General features: G+C 34.2%; 1 protein-coding gene across 1 annotated transcript; it reads right to left on the bottom strand.

Moving 5' to 3' along the window:
* Window positions 1-222: 222 nt before the first annotated feature.
* On the bottom strand, window positions 223-19,872 carry LOC106122592 (organic cation transporter protein). Its single transcript, XM_013318656.1, has 7 exons — window positions 19,615-19,872; window positions 10,231-10,446; window positions 7,058-7,271; window positions 4,017-4,272; window positions 3,063-3,683; window positions 752-930; window positions 223-407 (listed from the first exon to the last, which is right to left on the bottom strand). Exons 2-7 carry the CDS (start codon window positions 10,392-10,394, stop codon window positions 240-242), a joined length of 1,602 nt encoding a protein of 533 aa, XP_013174110.1. The 5' UTR covers window positions 10,395-10,446; window positions 19,615-19,872; the 3' UTR covers window positions 223-239.
* Window positions 19,873-20,379: the final 507 nt, after the last annotated feature.

Raw genomic sequence — 20,379 nt, 5'->3', positions numbered from 1 at the left:
ATTGCGATTGGCTAAAGACAAACTGTCGAGTAATACTTTATATTATGAAAGACTCGTTTATTTAAAAAAAAATTAAAAACAGTTCATAATGGTCCGTTTAAAAATAAACAAATTTCACAAAGGTACGGTAACATAGCTGAAAATTAATCAAGAGCAACATACGATAGATTCATATCGAACTGGAATATAGAAATTGTTAATTTCCAAAATGTCTATGTTTCACTTTCCTGCTACCTACTCTATGAACTGACGACGGATCTTGTTTTCATTCTGGAAAGTTCTTCAGCTTCCTCTATCGTGTCTGGTAGACGCATGTTCCTTGTCTCTGGCAGCATTAGTACTAACATGCTTGATATAAGACACATTCCACCGAAAATCACAGTCGGCATAGAACTGTGGTACTGATTCTGTAATTATAATATTTCTTGAGTGTCATTTCCAAACAATAAACATATTTTTTATATTATAAAATGGCAAACGAGCGAGCGGCGGAATTGCAAATGCGTTGGCTACCTTTAATCAACGTAGATGATGCACAAGAAAAGGAGATATCCCCTTTCTATGCAGCCCCTCCTCCATCAAATCCACTTCCCCCTCACATCCTTTATAAGAAAAGGGTAGGTGGGGAAAGGAGACTAAAATTAAGCCTGCACGCACGCTCATCACGTCTGTCTTCTGTATGGTCGTGGTATTTTAACAGATGTTATTACTGGTGTCACTCTTTAAGGATAAAAAGGATATACAAACTTACCAATAAGGGTGTCATCGGTGCAACAAGAGAACCAATCCTGCCCGCAGTAGAACAGAAGCTGATGAGCGTCTGCCTCATGTTGGTTGGGAACACTTCTGATACGTAGATGTAGACGGAACTATACGCAAGTGTTACACTCCACTTGCCCACCAGGTAGATTGGGATAGACCACCAATCAGCTGTGAAAATGTCCCATTATTATTCTACTTTCGAAATAACCTAATTGATAAAATAATATCATCAACCTGCCCTTATCCCTACGGAAGGTTGGCACAGTATGTACTACTCTATACATCTCTATCAGCCGTCATATATGAATCTCCCCCCTTCTTTAATATCCTCTCTCACACAATCCATCCATACTTTCTTCGGTCTTAAAAAAAAACTGACATAGGAACGGATAAACGCTCACGTATTTGCCAAGAAGGGCCGCTTTCGCGGAATAATCCCTGTCTCACTCACCCTGATGAAGGGAACCTAACTTGAAACTAGTCGGTTAACACATGAGTTAATATTTTTGTCTTTTAATTTCGACGGACGTAGTCGCGGCCGACAACTAGTTGATATATGAAATGAAGATTAAATTGTTTTGTGACGTCATTTATTTTATTAGAAGAAACAGTAAAAATGTGCTCGAGCAAGTCTCGTTGTTGATAAGTCACAGCTGTACTGGGACTCGTTACTGTTTTAATAAAAACGAAAAGTTCTTAATAAAAAGAAAATGAGAGAATAGTATGAATATTTGTTAGCTTAAGTTCACTCCTTATGCTTGTTTCACATGCGGGTAGAATAGTTAGGTAGAGCAGTAGGAAAGTGCAGTACTATAATAGTATGACTAAACACACGTCAAAACAGAGGGCCTAGTATAAATATTCGGTAAAATGTTTTCGTAATGTCATCGACTGTATTAAAATTTGTACAGCGACCGTAATGGGCGTAGGGTGTACCAACAAATCTCATCCAAATGAAAATATTTTGTAGATGATGTTCCTGCTAGGATCTCTGTTCTATTTGTTAAGAGCAGTATATATGTCCTGGTATTCAACTACAATGTATTGTACTCGTGTGAAAGTAGCATTAGCGAAAATTGAAATGAAGGGGGAACGGTGCTGATATAAAAATTTCTTATTTTTAAAACTATTCCTTGTAAAGAAAAAAATTTTAATAACTTTTTACATAAATTCCCTCGTATTTGAAATTTATAAAGTGTAGATACATGTTAAAAGGAGCAATATATTCGAGAATATTTCAAGATCATTCTAGAAGTGTTAGAGTAGGACAATATACGTGCGTAAGAGATAGACAATACATTCGACATAAATATGGAAACTAAAATAAAATCATTGTGTTCTTTGCTATTTAATTACATATTTATGTTAAACTAATTTTATAAAATATTTTTATTAAGCAAGAAAATCATTTTTGTTTAACTTTTTTTATCTGACTTATCGTAATATCGTTAGTCAAGAAACGTCTAGAACTTCTTCAGGGACAAATTTTTTACCTGTATTACTCATCTATTATGCGCATAAATACAGTTTGTCATATTGTATCACACTAGTTCAAGGTCAGGATTTGCATTCCTAAGAAAATGCAATAACATTTGATAAATTCGCAACACCCTGCATTAAATGCGCGAAATGTAAACTCACTACTGACTCTAATCTGATTTATTGCTGAAAGTAATGCGATGTTAAAAGTTACGTAACTTATTTAAGTTAGTAAGCAATGGAACATAATACATAGAAATAACTTGTCTTTTTTTTAAAGTGGAGAACGACGATATGTACTAGCAGGGAATCTGGCGGTATTCCAACTTAAAAGCCATAATTTGAACGTTTCTAAACGCGTTTACACAAGACGCATTAATAAACAATAGGACGCAGCTTTTAAATGTGTCTAAGAAAAAGATACGTCAGTGGTATACGACTAATTGCTTTTTACTGTTATGCCATCTTTTGTTCATCTCACAGCTACCTGCTTATTTTGTGAGGACCGGAGTTTATCTGGCATGGAATAAGACAAAATTTCTGTAAGTGAAACACCGCGAACCGCCCTGACTGTACATATGATAAGCATACGTATAAAAGTGTTTACTAAAACAAATTTACACGTGTTCGACCTAAACACCTGATCTAACTATGTCAACGTACAGTCAACTACAATAAAATGTTTGCATGCAAATATAAATACAACTAACAATCAAAAGATTCTGACTTTAATTAATAGCCGATAGCACTTTTGTTAATGAATGTACATTGCAATAACATAAATAAAATATGTACCAATGTGTTTGTGTGTCAATACTTACATTTCGGTAAAAATGCGAACAGCAAATTGGTGACTGCGCACAACACATAATTCACAACTAAAGTCTTTTTTCTTCCATATTTATCTAACACAACCACAACAATGACATATGCCGGTATTTCAACCACAACGACCAACATAAAAGTAATATATTTGTTAGCACTAAGTGACATTGCGTTAATTGATAATCCGTAATACACTAATGAACATGTCATCCACAAAAACGAACAAATAATTAGTCTCTTCCATATTATAGTCGAACGAATCGCTTTTGAGAATTGCGATTTCTTATCGACCGTTTGATTCTTTGGATCAAGTAATGGATCTCCCAGCGCATCTAATTCAAGTTTTCTTGGATCAAGATTATTAATTTTTGCAGCACTTTTTAATATTTTAACCGCTTCTTCTCGTCTTCCTTTACTTAATAGCCATCTAGCGCTTTCATTCATGAACCAAACGTAGATTGCTACCAGGATCGCAGGAGAGTATAGTATAAAGATGTAATTCCTCCAGCTGTCGACGAACCACGCGAGTAGAGCTAAAAGTATCTCACCAACAACAAACGTCATGTTACACATCGCAGATACTATTACGCGTTGTTTCAATCCCACTAATTCCACAGCTGAAAATAAAATTGAATTTAAAATGTTACTAGGTTATAAAATCTTGTCAAGTCTAAGACTTAGAACTAGTTCTCATAAGTTCACTACTCTATGGCATTGGTATTAAAAGAATGTGTACAATTTTTTCTAACTTATTTTACATGATGCGAGTACAAACCTATCTATTGTTTCTTTAGTATATAGTTGATAATCTATTAACACAAAGACTCCCACTCCTTGTCTGGCTTATATAAAAAAGGGTCTTGACAGACAGACGGAGAGACAAAGTGATCCTATAAGGGTTCCGTTTTTTTTCCTTAAGACAATAAAGAGTAAAACAAGGATTAACTAACCCAATACATACGCCGATGGATACAGTCCTCCTCCAAAACCAGCTTCTAAGAAATGCATAGCTAAATACGCCAGGTAATTATTTGTGAATGCTCTGCCAATACCGAATATAAAGCTGGCTAATGATGCCATTCCAACAGCCACCTTACGGCCGAAGCGATCAGAAATTGCTCCGGTCACCAACATGGCGGCGAACATGCCGGAGTTGTGCACGGTGCCCACTAGCGCTCTTTTCCATTCCTGACAACCTAAATCGAACTGTATAGATGATGTTAATAATATAATTGTTTATATGAAAAACTCTTATTATGTACTGTCACTCTCACCGTGGGTGTCTGAGACCAATCTTTATATATATAATTCTTCTGTGAGTGTGTATGTCACTGAACTTCTCTCAAACGACTGGAGCGATTTTGATGAAATTTTTTGTGTGTGTTCAAGGGGATCTGGGAATGGTTTAGATTCACAATTTTGTCCGCTGGACAATGTTTTTTAATTAATTTTTAATTTATTAGTAGTTGTTGATTTTGGAATGTTTTACATTGGATCCGACAGACGGCGCTACCATCGCAGTGTCAAATTGTCAGACAACGTCTGTCGGGTCCTCTAGTATCTGTATAAAATATATCTTTATCCCTGTCATTATCTTTGACGAAATAGAGGCAACAATATGATGTAAACGGATACTTTGGTTTCAGAAACCCACGTTGAGTGCAGTTAGAATAATTTATAACAAAGTGAGAAATTTTTGAACTTCATTCATCATACTTCATACTTATAAATGCGAATGTTTAGATGGATGTATGGATGTTTGTTAAAAGTGAAAATATTTCTAGAATGGCTTAACGGATCTTGTTGAAATTAGGCATAAACGTAGAACACAATCTGGAAGAACACATACTCATTAAGTTTTTTTCTAATCCTGCACGGACGGAGTCGCGAACGATATCTAGCATAAATTAAATAAATGAACTAGGACGCCATTACGAAATGTTAATAGCTAGTCGAATTAGGTAAAATGACAGCTGTCAAAGACACGAAAAAAGTGAAAGAAATCACCTATGTTTTTAATTTTAATTTGTTTTTAGTTTTAGTTAATAGACAAATAGATGCAATGTTTATTATTAAGTTGCGAATAAGATTATTTATATCTCAATTACTGATATGCAATTTGTTATGATTCAAATGGGATGTTTACATCGTAATCCGAATGCGATAACACATGTCAAAGCAATGAAAATACAGGAAATGATATTGACATAGTATTTATAGAAACAAATTGTCCTTCAATTAGTAACTACAGTTAACTCTTAGTGGTCATAAATCAGTCACGTGATGTTTTTTGACCATCCCCCGTCTGATGTATGAGGTTATAGACCACACCTACTAATTAACATTACGTATATTTATGTCATCAGTCAGAAAATATAACCTCGTGATATTTCGTGATTTTTCTGAAAGCCCCACCTCATTCACGCCTCATGTGATTAATCGGTGATCACAGATTGCAAATTCCATTTAAAAGATACACAGAAAACAGTCGTGAAGTGGAAGCAATTCCGCGTTTCGTCTGATGAGTGTGCGTCCCGGAGGCCTAATTTAGTCCTCTTTCCCTTCCCACCCTTTTTGTATAAGGAAAGGATGGGAAGTGAAAGTGGACTTTCCGGATGAGAGGATGCATGGAAAGGGAAAATATTTTCTCTCTGTGCATCCTCTCCTCCGTCGATTTAAGGTAGGCAACGCATATGCAAATGCGTATGTCTATGGGCAACGATCACTTCGCTACTTCAGCGATTTCGGGTGGCCGCTCGCTCGTTTGCCGCCTTATCATATAAAAAAAAAACATTAATTGAATAATTTAATAGACTTTGATATTAATGTTCTAATTAAGATCTGTAACTTCTACTAATATTATAAATGCCAATGTTTAGATGTATGTATGTTTGTTAGAAGATATCTCCAGAACGGCTACATAGATTTTGCTGAAATTTGGCAAAGTTGTAGAACATAGTTTGGAAGGACACATAGGTCACTAATTAAGTTTCTTCCTAATACCGCGCTGACGGAGTCGCGGGCGACAGCTAGTACTTTTATAATCCTCACAAATATATACAAATATTATAAAGCGGAAGAGTTTGTTTGTTTGTTTAAACGCGCTAATCTCAGGAACTACTGGTCCGATTTGAAAAATTATTTTTTTGTTGAATAGTTCATTTATAGAGGAAAGCTTTAGGCTATAACATTACGCTGCGACCAATCGTTTTTTTTTAATTCCGCGCCGACGCAGTCGCGGGCGACAGCTAGTTCTTATACAATGTTGCTTACATACACTATGGTGTTGTATTTAATGTTTGTATGTTCAAGTGTTGTGATAATTTGTACGATGAATTCTGTGTATCGACGGATTGTTATGGCTAATGCATTCTCTCATCCGGTTTAACCGCGGGTTTCTGATACTGGGCGATAACGCCCCCTTGTGGGCGCTGCAGGTCTCAAATTGCGGGTTATAGTAAAAGTATCGTTTAAAATTCTTCGTTAATATACATGTATAGGTCACAATAATTAATTAATTTAATTTGAAGTTATAGTGGTTTTTAAATACTTGAAAATATGGGGGCGCTAAAAATATTTATTCTCAAAGTTGGCAGTAGACAAATTAAGTTTGGGAACCACTGGCTTTAAAACATATTGTTATCCCTGTTTTGTCAAAGATTTGAGAGATTTTGGTGTCAGAAACCGATAAATCCGATGCATTAAACAACAATATGTTCAATGAAATCTGATTTGAAATAAAATAGATTGGTTTATTATATTTTTATTTTTTGTGTAATTTTTTTGTGCGAATTTTTACTTAATTATTGATTTTAATCACCCCACTAGCGATCGCTAACGACTCGGTCTGCGCGAAATTAAAAAAAATACTTAATTAGTAGCCTATGTGTTCTTGCAGACTGATCTTCATCTTAATTTCAGCGAGATCCATGCAGCCGTTCTTGACATACCCATATAATATATAATTAGATTCTGATGAAGAATAGCTTACCTCTTTAACGAAAGATCGACCTTCTTCGTAAACAAAACTATCACAAGGAACAGTTTTGTTTATAAATTCGTCAGGTGTGCACTGCTGTACGGTGTCATTGATGGTGGCATATCTACTGCACATATCATGCCGGTTTAACTTTGTGTTATTTGGTATGGCATAATCAAGCCACGAAGTGTCATTGAATCTTTCTTCACAGCCGTTGACTTTGCATCTAGAAAAAAACATCAAAATTAACTTAAATTCACATGTAGTATTAATTATTGGTTTCTGAGACTCAAATCTCTGTATAAACATATCGTCATCCTTATCATCTTCGACAAAACAGTGATAACAATATGTTTTAAACATAGATCCTGGCTCGGAAACTCACGGTAAGTCATCTTACTAATTAAATTATAGTAGGTTTTCATTGCCTAAACACATCCACAGTAACATATATCATACTAATATTATAAATGCGAATGTTTAGATGGATGGATGTTTGTTTGAAGGTATATCCAGAACGCCTCAACGATGATATGGCATACATATATATTATAGTCTGGAAGAACACATAAGCTACTAAATGTTTTTTAATTCCGTACGGACAAAGTCTCGGGCGACAGCTCGTTTATCAATATAAGCAAAGAAAGGAAAAAAAAACCTTTTTTTTATTTATTTAAATGAAACGTATGTTATTTATTCGATAATAAATCCAACAAATTGTTAAATGTATAATTTGATAAAACCTCTATTCGACTAAATTATCAGCCAACCAGATAATATCAGATGAAAGTTCAAACGGCTGTAAAATCTCCGGTTCAGTCCGGACTAACTCTTTGTGTATTACAGATAACATATCTGTCTGTGCTCATCCATGTTTCACAGATAAGATAACGTATTGATACGTGATATTTTGATTTTGCACTACAGTACTTCAACACGTTCCATGCTACTATGACATAAAGTAAACTCACTTAAACCGGCACTGAACGTGTTGCTTCCAATAGATACGTGACTAAATAATGTTTAATACTTAACAGCCTTATCTTCTGTCTTTGACCTAAAGATTAGTGAGTCAAGATACAGGATGTTCGAAAATTCGTGAATTTTTTTACGATTTCTATTTTGTATAAGTGATAATAAATAAGAAAACATCCTGTATAAATTAACAAACACTGGCAGCATGTTTCGTAGTTTATGAATATTGCTATCAAAAATAACAAAAATGGATGTTCAATAAATACAACCACTGCTATAAATTATGTTGAATAAGTCAATATATCGTATTAATGTAATCGCATTAATATACGGGATATTGCACAATATCCATAAAAGCCTAGCATTATTCCAACAAAAGTTATTATCATATTTATAACTAGCGGTAGCCCGCGACTTCGTCGATGCGAATTTTTAAAAAAACAACCTATACCCGCGTATGCCCGCATTAACTACCTTCCGGTCAAGTTCCGTCAAAATCGGTCCAACAGTTCCGGTGATTATTCGAAACAAACGCGACCTTGCGGACAGACATACAGACAAAACTTTAAAAATTGGTTTATTAACAACGCAAATACATCACGTGTCCATAATATTTTTTTTCTCGGTTGATACAGGCATTCCAATTTTATTAATACGTTTTTTTATATCAAAAGGCGGCAAACGAGCCTAAAATCGCTGAAATAGCGAAGTGACCGTTGTCCAGACATACGCAATTGCATATGCGTTGCCTACCTTTAATCGACGGAGGAGAGGATGCACAGAAAGAAAACATTTCCATGCATCCTCTCATCCGGAAAGTCCACTTCCGCTTCCCATCCTTTCCTTATAAGAAAAAGGGTGGGAAAGGAAAGAGGACTAAATTAGGCCTCCGGGACGCACACTCATCAGACGAAACGCGGAATTGCTTCCACTTGTCGCCTGTCTTCAATGTATGGATTATGTGTCATAAATAAAACCGCGTAGTAACATGTAACCTTTAGCAAGGCTTTCAACTAGCCCATAATGGAAACCGTACTTCATTTGTTAAGGCTATTTATAAACTAAAGAATCTCGTAGTCAAGTTATTGAGTGCGAAGATTAGTTACAACTAGATTAGACTAGCTGTCGCCCGCGACTCTGTCCGCGCGGAATTAAAACAACAAAAAGATACTTAGAAGCCTATGTTCTATATGCCAAATTTCATCGAGATCCGTTCATCCGTTCTCGAGATACCTTCAAACAAACATCCATCCATCCATCTTAACTTTCGCATTGTTAATATTAGTAAGATTAGGAGTAAGATTTCATCGAAGCAATAAATTTATTTTTTAATATTTATTAAAAAATCTCTCTAATATAAAGTCATCATCATCAGCACACTATACTTCACCAATGAGGAACTGACTAGACTAAGTAGGCCATAATCAACCACACGGGTATAGTGCGGGTTGACCTCACATATATCTTTTAATTTCTTCTCAGATATATGCAGGTTCCTTTACGAAGTTTTCCTTCACCTAAAGAACGTCAGATAAATGTATATTTGTAAATCTAAAATCGAAAAACACATAAGTACATGATAGGATTCAAACCCACGAATTACAATTCAAGTGTTTAACCCCCTGAGCCATCGTCCAAGTTCCTAAGTGGGGACGTATAGTGAGCTGATGATGATGGTTAACATGCACTGAACTTAGGTCTAACTAGTGCTAAATTATAGCTCTAATGGTTTTAGCTTGATCCTAAGTTGTAAGCGAATTCTTTTACTGTAAATTTTCTTTTTTTGTATTTTGCTATTTCCTTGAAACAGTCGTAAAAAGTGGTCTAGCTAAAATGTTTTGTACTCCATTCAAAAGTCTCAAAAAAAAAGAGTTCAAATATCTATACGGACAGGAGATAAAAGCTTTGAACCATTCTGTGCCAAGGGTTTTGCAAATAAACGAAAAACTTTTGGTAAATTACGTGATATTTCTAACCATTTTTACGTAACCTATTAAAGGATAACTAACTAAAAGTAATAAGTAAACAAAAGGACTTCGAAAAAAAAACCTACGACTTTTTAAAGATTCCAAAATCATACAACCCTAATGCATACCTACAGACAGATCTTATACGCCTTAGTTATTATTATAACTCCGCTTTAATTCGCACCGAAGTCAAAAATGTTTTGAAAAAAAAAATTATAAAATAGGTAAAAAGTAATAGCTCACCTGTATGTCTGTTCTTGGGCTTCGAATATAAATCCACACTCATAGAAGCTACTTAGTAGTACAGGGAACAGCAGTAGGACGAAATTCAATAGATTGTAACGTCCGTAAGGACCAAGACTTTCCAACACTGAGTCCAAATTAATTGGTTTCTTGCTTTCATCCATAGTACAGGATAACAGGAACTTTTAAGACTGTACTTCGTTCTTCGACGATGTTCTGAAATAAATTGGAACGTTTAGAACTGTATTGTTGAACGTTAAAAAGTTAAGTTCGAACAGTTTGTATGTCGCAAAGTTGAACGAACATGGAGAGAAAATTTAGAAGTAAATTTACTGGCATTCTTAGAATTTTCTGTTACTTGAAGTTATTTTTTAAGAATGTTGTAACCTCTTTTAAGTTGGTGCACATCTTTTTTAAACTAACAAATCACTCCTGCTTTACTTGGGTAAATAAATTCGTATCCGGCTCGAAGGACTATAAATATTTTAGTCACAAATATAAGTAAAATATATAAAAGAGTTTCTATTGCCGTATTAAAAATTATATATAAAGGATATACATATGTATTGTGTTCAAAACACTACGCTTTCCAAAATTACATTCCAAATAGTACGGCTGTACCCAATAAATTATCTAGATATTATTTATTGCGTGATTACAAAAGTAAAATAAAGAAGTCCTTGGAAGAACTTCACAATTTTTCTCAGAAACACACTTCCATTTATTTATCGAGTGTAATAAAGCAATAAAGCTCGCCGCGTTCGCAAAGTTTCCGAGTGAAAAAGTCGAGTACAGCGTGATATCAAATGAGGACCAGAAACTATCGAACCTATTTATATTTAATTACATTTTCTTGAAGAAAACTTCGGACTAACTTTCACAAAGGATAAATTTCTTCAATATTTTATGACATAAATTATTCATGTCACTAAGTTACATACCCATTTTATTAAAATCACACGTCTTAATTAAGTAAACAGAGAAATAATGCTTTAAAATTGTGGATTAAAATGAAATCATACTGTATACGGGCTGCTAATGTTAGTTTATGTCTGAAATTTAAGACACGAATAATGTGCAGTTTGTGAAAGTAAATTGAAATATAAAATATATTTAATTCTCATCATCAGCTCACCATACGTCTCCACTGAGGGGCTCGGAGCCTACACTAAGTTAAGGGTGATTAGGTCATAGTCAACCACGCTGGCCAAGTGCGGGTTGGTTGACTTCACACATATATTTGAATTTCTTCTCAGATATGTGCAGGTTGCATCACGATGCTTTCCTTCACCGTAAGGTCGGATAAATGTACATATGTAAATCGGAAATCGAAAAATACATTGATACATGGCGGGATTCGACCCCAGGACCTGCAGATTGCAAGTCAAGTGCTTGACCACTGAGCCACCGACGCTCTCCAATATTTTATCAGGATGAGGTTAATATAAGATTGAGACAAACAAACAAGGAATTTATAATATATACTTAGAACATTTCAAATGATATCGAGAAATGCAATCCAAGGCAACCAGCACTAAAGCGATACAAGATCGATAGTATGATAACATATGTACTGAGAACTCAGCAACAACTTACTGAATGAAAACCTCGTTTAGAAACATACAAGATCTTGGATGAGATTTTATTTCTATTACTGTATTTTGTTTAACATTAATAGACTAAGTTCACGTGATTTTAACAATAAATTTACTTGGACATATTGACCATGTAACTTTATGAAATTGTCGCTATAGTGTGTTTATTTAAGATTAGATTGATAATTCAATTGACAATTCACTAGAGATGGGTTGATTAAAATCGGTTGTGAAGATTTTCGATGGTTGTTCTCATAGAACTTGCGATCGAAAATTTCGTTATTATTTTTTTTGATGACAATATAAATGTAATCAACCAACCAACCCGCACTTGTCCAGCGTGGTTGACTATGGTCTAATCACCCTTAACTTAGGGTAGGCTCCGAGCCCCTCGGTGGGAACGTATAGTGAACTGATGATGATGATGATGATGATAAATGTAATTGTTTCTATTTACACCAACTTTATTCTTCAAAGCTATATAGGAAATAATATATTAAAGCAAAAATTGAGACGACGAGAAATAAAAAAAAACTTTTTAATGTTTTTTTTGTTTTGATTGCGCTTTACAGCTAAATATTATAAACATATTTAGGAGTAGTTTTCCCTTCTCATATTATTTATATTCTATCATCAAGATATTTAGAAAGAGGACATAAAGAATATATAAAAGGTAATACTAAGGTTAAAATAAATTAGATTAAATTTGATATCGTAAGCCGAAAAGATTATCCACAAAAACATAGTACCTTGTACGTCTTCCTATACAAAAAACTCTACTCATATTTCTCGAATTCGTTCTGAATTTCTCGTAAAACACTTGTATAGATTCAGAAAACAATGTTATGTTAATAGACACCGAATAATCTAATATCAAAATATACATTATTGCGAACAAAGTGTACAAAAGAATTACATCTCACACACATCTGACACACGAGACGATATTTGAGTCCGTCAAAGATCAGAAAATTCAATGTGCACTGTGAAAAAAGGGTGAAACAGGTCAAGCGAATGCGAATTTCTTTATTTTTGGGCTTAAGTTGTATTAATTAAGCATTTTATATAGTTTATTTATTTGGACTCATAATAAATCGATATATTATATAACATCTCGAAACATATTTAAATTGAATTTGTTTCAAACTTTGTAAAAATCAAGCATACTAATGAGTATAATTTAAATGAAATTTCACTGAAATATAAGTAATATATTAAAAGTATGTTTTTAAAACTTACATACGGATTTTCGCTGTAAACTTTCACGTTGCATTTGGACATAGAAAGAGCTTAAAAGCTTTTGCACGCGGACCGCACGGCGCGGACGGGAGCTAACTTAATGCATACTGTCGGAGGCTTCGCTATACGAGAACATATCGTCCCAGGCACAATTAAATTAGTTTCAATATATTCTTCACATTAAAAGCTTTTTTGCAAATCCTTTAAGGCCTTTAATATATGTATGTTTTAAGTAAACTCTGGCTGACTTTCGGCATGAGTGTCTATGATTTTTATTTTTTGTGAATGATTGCCACTGTTTGTCTTAAGGAGCCATTTACAGCTTCATCGGGCTTGAGGTGGCCGAGCGCAGATGGCACTTAGCCTAAACCTCGTTTAAGAGTAACTAAGCTCGAGGGCTCCCTCAGGAACCTCGGCTCGGGCCGTTATCGTTATTATTACCGGATTGGGGGTCTATGATGTCTTTTATTAAATTTATATATTGTGTGATTGAAAGATTTTGTAAGCGCGATGTAACACGACGCTAACGCCATCTCTTAGCGTAAAACGGTAATATTAAAATATTTTATTTTTTTACATAAAATCGAATAGATATATAAATCTTACAAAAGACAATTACTAGTTAAACGTATTAAATTCCTCTACTTATTACACGCCGGTTCAGATGTAAGGGTCAAATGGATCATTAAATTAAACGACACAATTAAACGTTCAATCCATCAATTAACCTCTTAATCCGCGGCAATGGTCGCTGAATCATTTCTTAAACGTGAGAACGAATCGCGTATTTTGCTTCCATTAATTACATAATAGTAATAATAAGATCAATTAAAATGATAAAGAATATATACCATTTCTGATCTTCCAGAAATATGACATATCTATTGGAACTTAAGATTATAAATTTTACGGACTCGCTTGCTAATTTTACTCCATTTGGCAGAATCAGAGCAATGGCTTCGACTTTCTTATTTGATACTAGCTGTACCCGCGACTCCACCCGCGCGGAATTAAAGAAACTTATTTAGTAGCCTATGTGTCCATCCAGACTATGTTCTACACCTGTGCCAAATTCCATCACGATCCGTTCAGGCGTTTTGGAGATACTGGTCAAAGAAATCCATCCATCCATCTGAACATTCGCATTATAATAGTAGGTGTAAGATATAGTTTAATATATTGACTACTATTCAAGTCTCGATCCACAAAGTATTGTTGACAAGGACTTTAACAATATTGTTTTGACGTATTGTGGTTACCCACATAACTAGGAAATAACTTCGATAGGAAGGTCTCTAGAAGGTCTGTATATCGGATTACTGTGGTTACTACGAAAATGCTGCAATATGTCTAAAGAAATAAATCTAGATCAGATAATGAAGCGTGAACTTATTTATCATCGGCATTATGAGTTGCAAAAAGGACTTTTCGACATAAATACATTTTTATGTAAAAAAAATTGAATAGTTATGTTCAAAAACTATTATAAATTTAATCTATTTTATAGAATCTATAATGATAGTAGGTGAGCGATAGTATGGCATAATTTGAGTCGGCAAATATCACAGACTACGAAGATTTGAAACTCAAAGTTTAGTAGGCCTAACAGGAATGTTTGTGACTATCGCCATCGATAGAATTTGTGCACATATCGAGCGCAAAGTACACCGGAAATCTCATTTTAATTTTGACATAATTGACGATATGATGGCGATTGTCACAAAAATTCGTGATAGGCCATCTCGTTTGAAACAGTCGTGGATTGTACTTCCATCGAATTAAAGATTCATTTGCAACTATCGCGTTGTTTATAATACAATTGTTTTATACTTGTTCATAGTAAATACATTAATCAATATGCAGGAAATGTCTGAGCATTGTCTATAGACTGGCAAATGATTTGCTTGTGTCTAAACGAGCACAAATTAATCGATCACGACCCAACGCTGTGATATAAGTGGGCGTTAAGTGTTTGCAAGTGGGAGTCAAGGCAATATATTAATATAACTCCTTTACTTGGAAATAGAAATATTGCTTAAAGTTTTTGCACAAATTTTATTTCGAAAGTGTATGTACAAAAAGATGATAATAATTTCCCTTTCCACAAGTCTTACCAAATTTGTAGTTTTCGTTCCTTTGTTTCTCCGTGAATTTTCTCATTACTAATACGCTTTCAATAAACAAACGTTATCATTTACGTGTCATTTATCTGTACGTCATTACCTCGTGGATACCTGACGAGTCAACAGTGAGTCATTTCGAATACAATAAAGGAAAGATCTGATATTGCTGTCATAAAGTAAAAGTCCTTCGTTTCCCAAAATTGGTATCGGCCAGAAAATTTTTTGAGGACAAAGAATGTAAAACAACAATTGCAAGTGCAGATTGCCAGAAGGGAGATTCCCCTTCTTATGCATCCCCGTTCCCTGAATTCATCTTCCCATTAATTATTATAAAAAAGGTGGGAAGTGAAAGTGGACTAAAATAAGGCTTCCGACACGCATAGTTTATTTCTCATTCGTTTTATTGCCCGGAATCTACTAGTCCAAAATGAGAGTGACAATAGCACTAGTGTTAAGTTTGACTTTTAACGCAATATCGGGTCAAATAATTCCCAAAATAAGTCACGACTATAATTTAAAACTGATAAACTTATATTTTCAAACATATAACATTGTTTTCAAGATAAAAGATCTACATTCACAAACATAACGTCACCTTGTAGAATCTCATTGTGACACTGCGTAAATAAGCGTTTATTTTTCGACGCCTACCAATACTGGCATTTCGGAATATATTACCTTGTTAGTCTTTCTTCATTCATACATTTTAATTACCTGAACTCAATAATCTTATATCTCTCTATTTCAAACGACGCATACCTTTCGTTGATCCTATATCAGCTTCTAATTAACATTCTTATCTTGCCATATATCCTATCTTTTATTTTATGGTTGTTGGTCCCCTAATTTTGTATTGCACTTCATGGCTTCATAGACAATTACTGGTGTACGTTTCAAAACAACGCCTACATAACTAAAATATCGGAACGTATTTTTTTACCAGAAATAATTTAACAAGTTTTATTATATGCAGGTTGTCTTGCTTAAAGATTTGGATTGGACCAAGATGTTATATTATACGTAGTCTGATTTCTTCCAGACTATGATCTACAAGCCAAATTTCATCAAGATCCGTTGAGCCGTTCCGGAGACACCTTCTAACATCTATGCATCATAACTTTCGTATTTATATTAGTAAGATTTGCATGTTCAAATATCGAACTCTGTCGGTTAATCGTTGATTAACCCTTCAATGGAAGTGGCTAATAACAGCACTCGCAAAGACTTGCATAATGCATGAGCTATGGCAGTGCAGCACGTTCAAACGAAAACATCTGCGCTGCGTTGATATGAAGTTGTCTGCTATTTTGTATTAGCATGTCGCTCAGATCTCGCGAAATCTATTCAAGTACTCTCATTTGAGCTGCTTCTAATGTAAATACGTTTTACCTTCTAGGTTGGATGTTGAAAAATTATGTTTAGGGGAACAAATTAGTAAAGTCACCTTTAATATACGAAATGGCTACAGAGTTTGGTGTTGATTTTATATCAGTCCAGTTTTTGCGTCCTTAGAAAAAAGCGGGAATTAACCGACTGAGGTTTTAAATTAAAAAAAAATATTATATTTAGTAACTTTAAACAATTAACCCAAAATAACATATTAAAATGTTGCATTCGCATACCATAAACTCGTTTAGTTGCATCAAGTTATTCGAAATTCGAAAAAATTCCAGTTGTCGATTCGATTCATCGATAAATGGATAGGCGATTGCTTCGAAATGGCAGCTTTTGCTTCGTTACGATTGTGACGCGCTTTTTGATGTTACGTGACAGTAAAAAACTATCTATATTATTAGTTCCAATCCTCACCACCACTACAAACCGTTACGACCAGCGCCAAAATGGAGAAAATCAAATCGGCACAAAATATTACCTCTTATAGCCAGTCTATTTATAGAGGTCAGTGATTCGATTCGATATTCGAATAGCATAGAATTCGAATAATGCCGGTTGCCTTGGGCAAGGGAATCACTCAATATTAAGTGGGACACGCGTGATACTGCAAGGCGAATACTTATCCGTCAATTTCAAATATAGCTATTGCTATCTCTGTTTTCTTCAAAGAGAATGACAGAGATATTTTCTTCTATAAGTCTTACCTTGTGATGTCTTGTAGAAGTTAATAATACTACTAAGCATAGAATTTTACTTGTAACAATTTTATAAAAAATCTTTTCATTTATCGTATTACGATTGAATTTCCTTATCACTTTTAAACCAGATAGATATAACAAGTTCTTTTAATTGCATTTTCTGATGAACCGTTTATTGAGAATCGAGTTATCTCCATAAATACAATGTGAACGACTGTTTGTTATCATTTACTCGACGGATTTTAATGTACACTATGAATCAGAATTATTATACATATTACGTAAAGCGTAAACTTTGTACTTCTTTTTATGATAATTTCTGAAATTGTGTGAAAGGCGCAGTGAAAAAAAGTGCACAAGCTTTTTAAAAAAAAATCGATTACGTACTTTTGTCTCTCGATCATTCGACCACTGGTTGGAATCAATGAACCTTCTCAATAAATGACAATTGACAGATCATTCGTTCAATTAATCGATTGCTTGGGTCATCGAGCGATTTTGGCATAATGTCCCTATTGATTGGAGAAACAAAAAAAATCAATTAAAAGATAAAAACTATTTATTTAACGGACTAAAAGTTATTAAAATATTTGCATAGATATGCAAGTATTTTAGAGGATTCTGTAAACTTTCTAAGTGTGATCTTGTTTCTGTGAAAAGAATCTGAGAAATGTGTTTGACAAATTTGTTAGGTTTCTGAGACCAAAAGTTTAAGAATTTCCAAATAATTTTGATAAATATTTTAGGGGCTCAAGGTCATTTGCGCAACGTCCTCGCTTCGTATCCCGTCACGCAGTTACACATAAATTTCTGCTCTGAGCAGGAACTCATACTAAGTTCCGAGCTTCCAAGATATTTGAAATATACTATACAAGTGATTGCAACATTTGTTCGAGTCAAATAGTCGTATTGTATTTTAATTACGACGAACATTGCAATTGTGCGACATATATAGCAATAGGTCCAAGGATATCGAAAATTTAAATAATAACGATCGTTCGGGGCACGATATTGCATTGAAAAAGCAAGCAAGATGCCTTGCGAAGAAACCATACACACGCAAGCTTGCCTTAAGATGACACTTTTTAATGTCTAAGCTACATCTAAGAGAAAAAAATCTCATCCAACATCAAGATAAAGAAAAAGAAAAAAAAAAGAAATTATCGGAGTGTCTTATTCGCGCATGTCTTAGGCGCATGTCTTTTTTTCCTACGTGTCAATGGCATATTGTTTATGAGTAAAATAAGTTATTTATCCAGTTGACAAATGAGTCATTTCTTTTATTGAAATCTTTTAACCGATTAATAAGAGTGCAAATAGGATTTTATCTTCAATATTTTCTTGTTTACATGTCAATGTTATGTTTCTAGATCTTTCCATTCTTTGTAAGTCCAAGGTTCAATAACCCGAGACAGTGCTCTCATCAAATTGCAATGATTTTTTTTACTAGAACTGTGCGCGGGAAAAAAACAAAAAATGTATACAACTGGTACCAAAAAACATTCAATATATAAGTTTATATAGAGATTTTGGTCTTACAAACCAACAGTAATAGGGAATATTTCTCGTATCGTACCAAGGTATGCAACCAACCAAACCAATATAGGTTTATACGTATGTCCATGCCTTGGGACCTTGTGTAGGCGAATCAGCTAAGCCGATTTTCACGGTTGAACTGTCAAACTGTTATTTGATTCGTCTTATCCCCAGTGTGTCATATGATTTAAACCCGTTGAGAATTTTTTTAAGTAGTTTAAGAATCACTTTTTTACGTTTGTAGATTAAAAATAAGCATTAATCAAAAAATATTTCTAGTCGTAAAAATAATAGCAATTTCAGCATTAAAATGTAATATAAATATAGATTATTATCTATTTATAGCATGACCTACTTTACTAAGAGGTGAATGACATATTTATAAGTGTTATGTAGACTACTTTAAAGATTAAAAAGTTACAGTCGAAAACAATTTAGACATTTAATTACAGAACAAACACAAGAAATAAAAAAAACTGTCTGCCGGATGACAAGACAATATAATGAAAGGAAGCGCGGTTGTTAAGCAAACATAAAACCTAACAATGGGTTACCGTTAAAACTGTCTAAAGGAACATGGGATTATCGATCCTAAGCGAAATTGTTTTGCAACCCTAGTACTGTGTATGAGTGCAACCAACAATGTCGGCGGTCGGCGACTACAATTTAATTACGAGTCAACCATGCGTTTGTTCAACTTTAAACAACATAAATAAAACACTACAATTACAAATCAAACAACTGAATTAACACGCTTTAATTACTAATTCAAATGATAAAACAAAAAGTCGTACTTACAGCGATGTAAAAATGAATACCATGCCCTATTTCACAACACAACTGTCCATCGGAATGTTCAAAATGTTCAATATATAGTTTCAAATATAACACGTGTGCACTAATACGAGGATTTTTCGTTTTAAATAATGGTATAATAGAAGACGACGATATTTTAAAAGTAATAATTGTTTTAACCGGCCGGCGACTTACGAACGCGTGTGGCACACACTCTTGACAAAACCCGTATAATATAACTAACATCGGCGCTAGCGTAGCCGACCGCACACTAGCTCCAACTTACGGTACGTCATTTTCATCACGCCACGCGCTTACGCCGATTTCGCATCCGAAACGAGGTTATAAATTCTTTAGTATACATTGCCGTTTTTCATACGACTGCCAACTCGTTTACAACAGAAATGAAGCAATGAATTATATTTTATATATATTATTATCTAATCGCTAATTGAAAGTTAACGTCCGATGAATATACGTTCATACGTTTTTTTGGAAGGGGAATATTATTCACTTGAAAAAAAGTGTGTGAAAGTCCTTAGTATAGATTTACTACAATCGACACTAAGGGACTAATTTATTAAACGATTATCATATTCCTGGCCTTATCCCACTCACATGGGCTCGGTGCCCAAGTTTTTATAAACCTTAACGTTTTAGATTAATTTTTACGGCCGGCCGCCAGCCTGTCGCCAACCCTATTTGTGAAAAAAAAACTAAATATTTATTTTTTAAATTAATAAAAGACTAAAGTATGATATAAAATCT

The sequence above is a fragment of the Papilio xuthus genome, unplaced genomic scaffold (genome assembly GCF_000836235.2).
Source record: "Papilio xuthus unplaced genomic scaffold, Pxut_1.1 DF826923.1, whole genome shotgun sequence".
Taxonomy (NCBI): domain Eukaryota; kingdom Metazoa; phylum Arthropoda; class Insecta; order Lepidoptera; family Papilionidae; genus Papilio; species Papilio xuthus.
Note: the sequence above shows the minus strand (reverse complement) of the source record. Positions and strands in the feature narration are given on the sequence as shown.

Excerpts from the sequence above, each read along its gene's own strand:
- LOC106122592 (XM_013318656.1), bottom strand. The coding sequence starts at position 10,394 with ATGGATGAAAGCAAGAAACCAATTAATTTGGACTCAGTGTTGGAAAGT. Across the intron at positions 931-3,062 it reads GTTCGCATTTTTACCGAAAT|CTGATTGGTGGTCTATCCCA; the intron begins GTAAGTATTGAC and ends ACATTTTCACAG. Across the intron at positions 408-751 it reads CACCGATGACACCCTTATTG|AATCAGTACCACAGTTCTAT; the intron begins GTAAGTTTGTAT and ends TTATAATTACAG.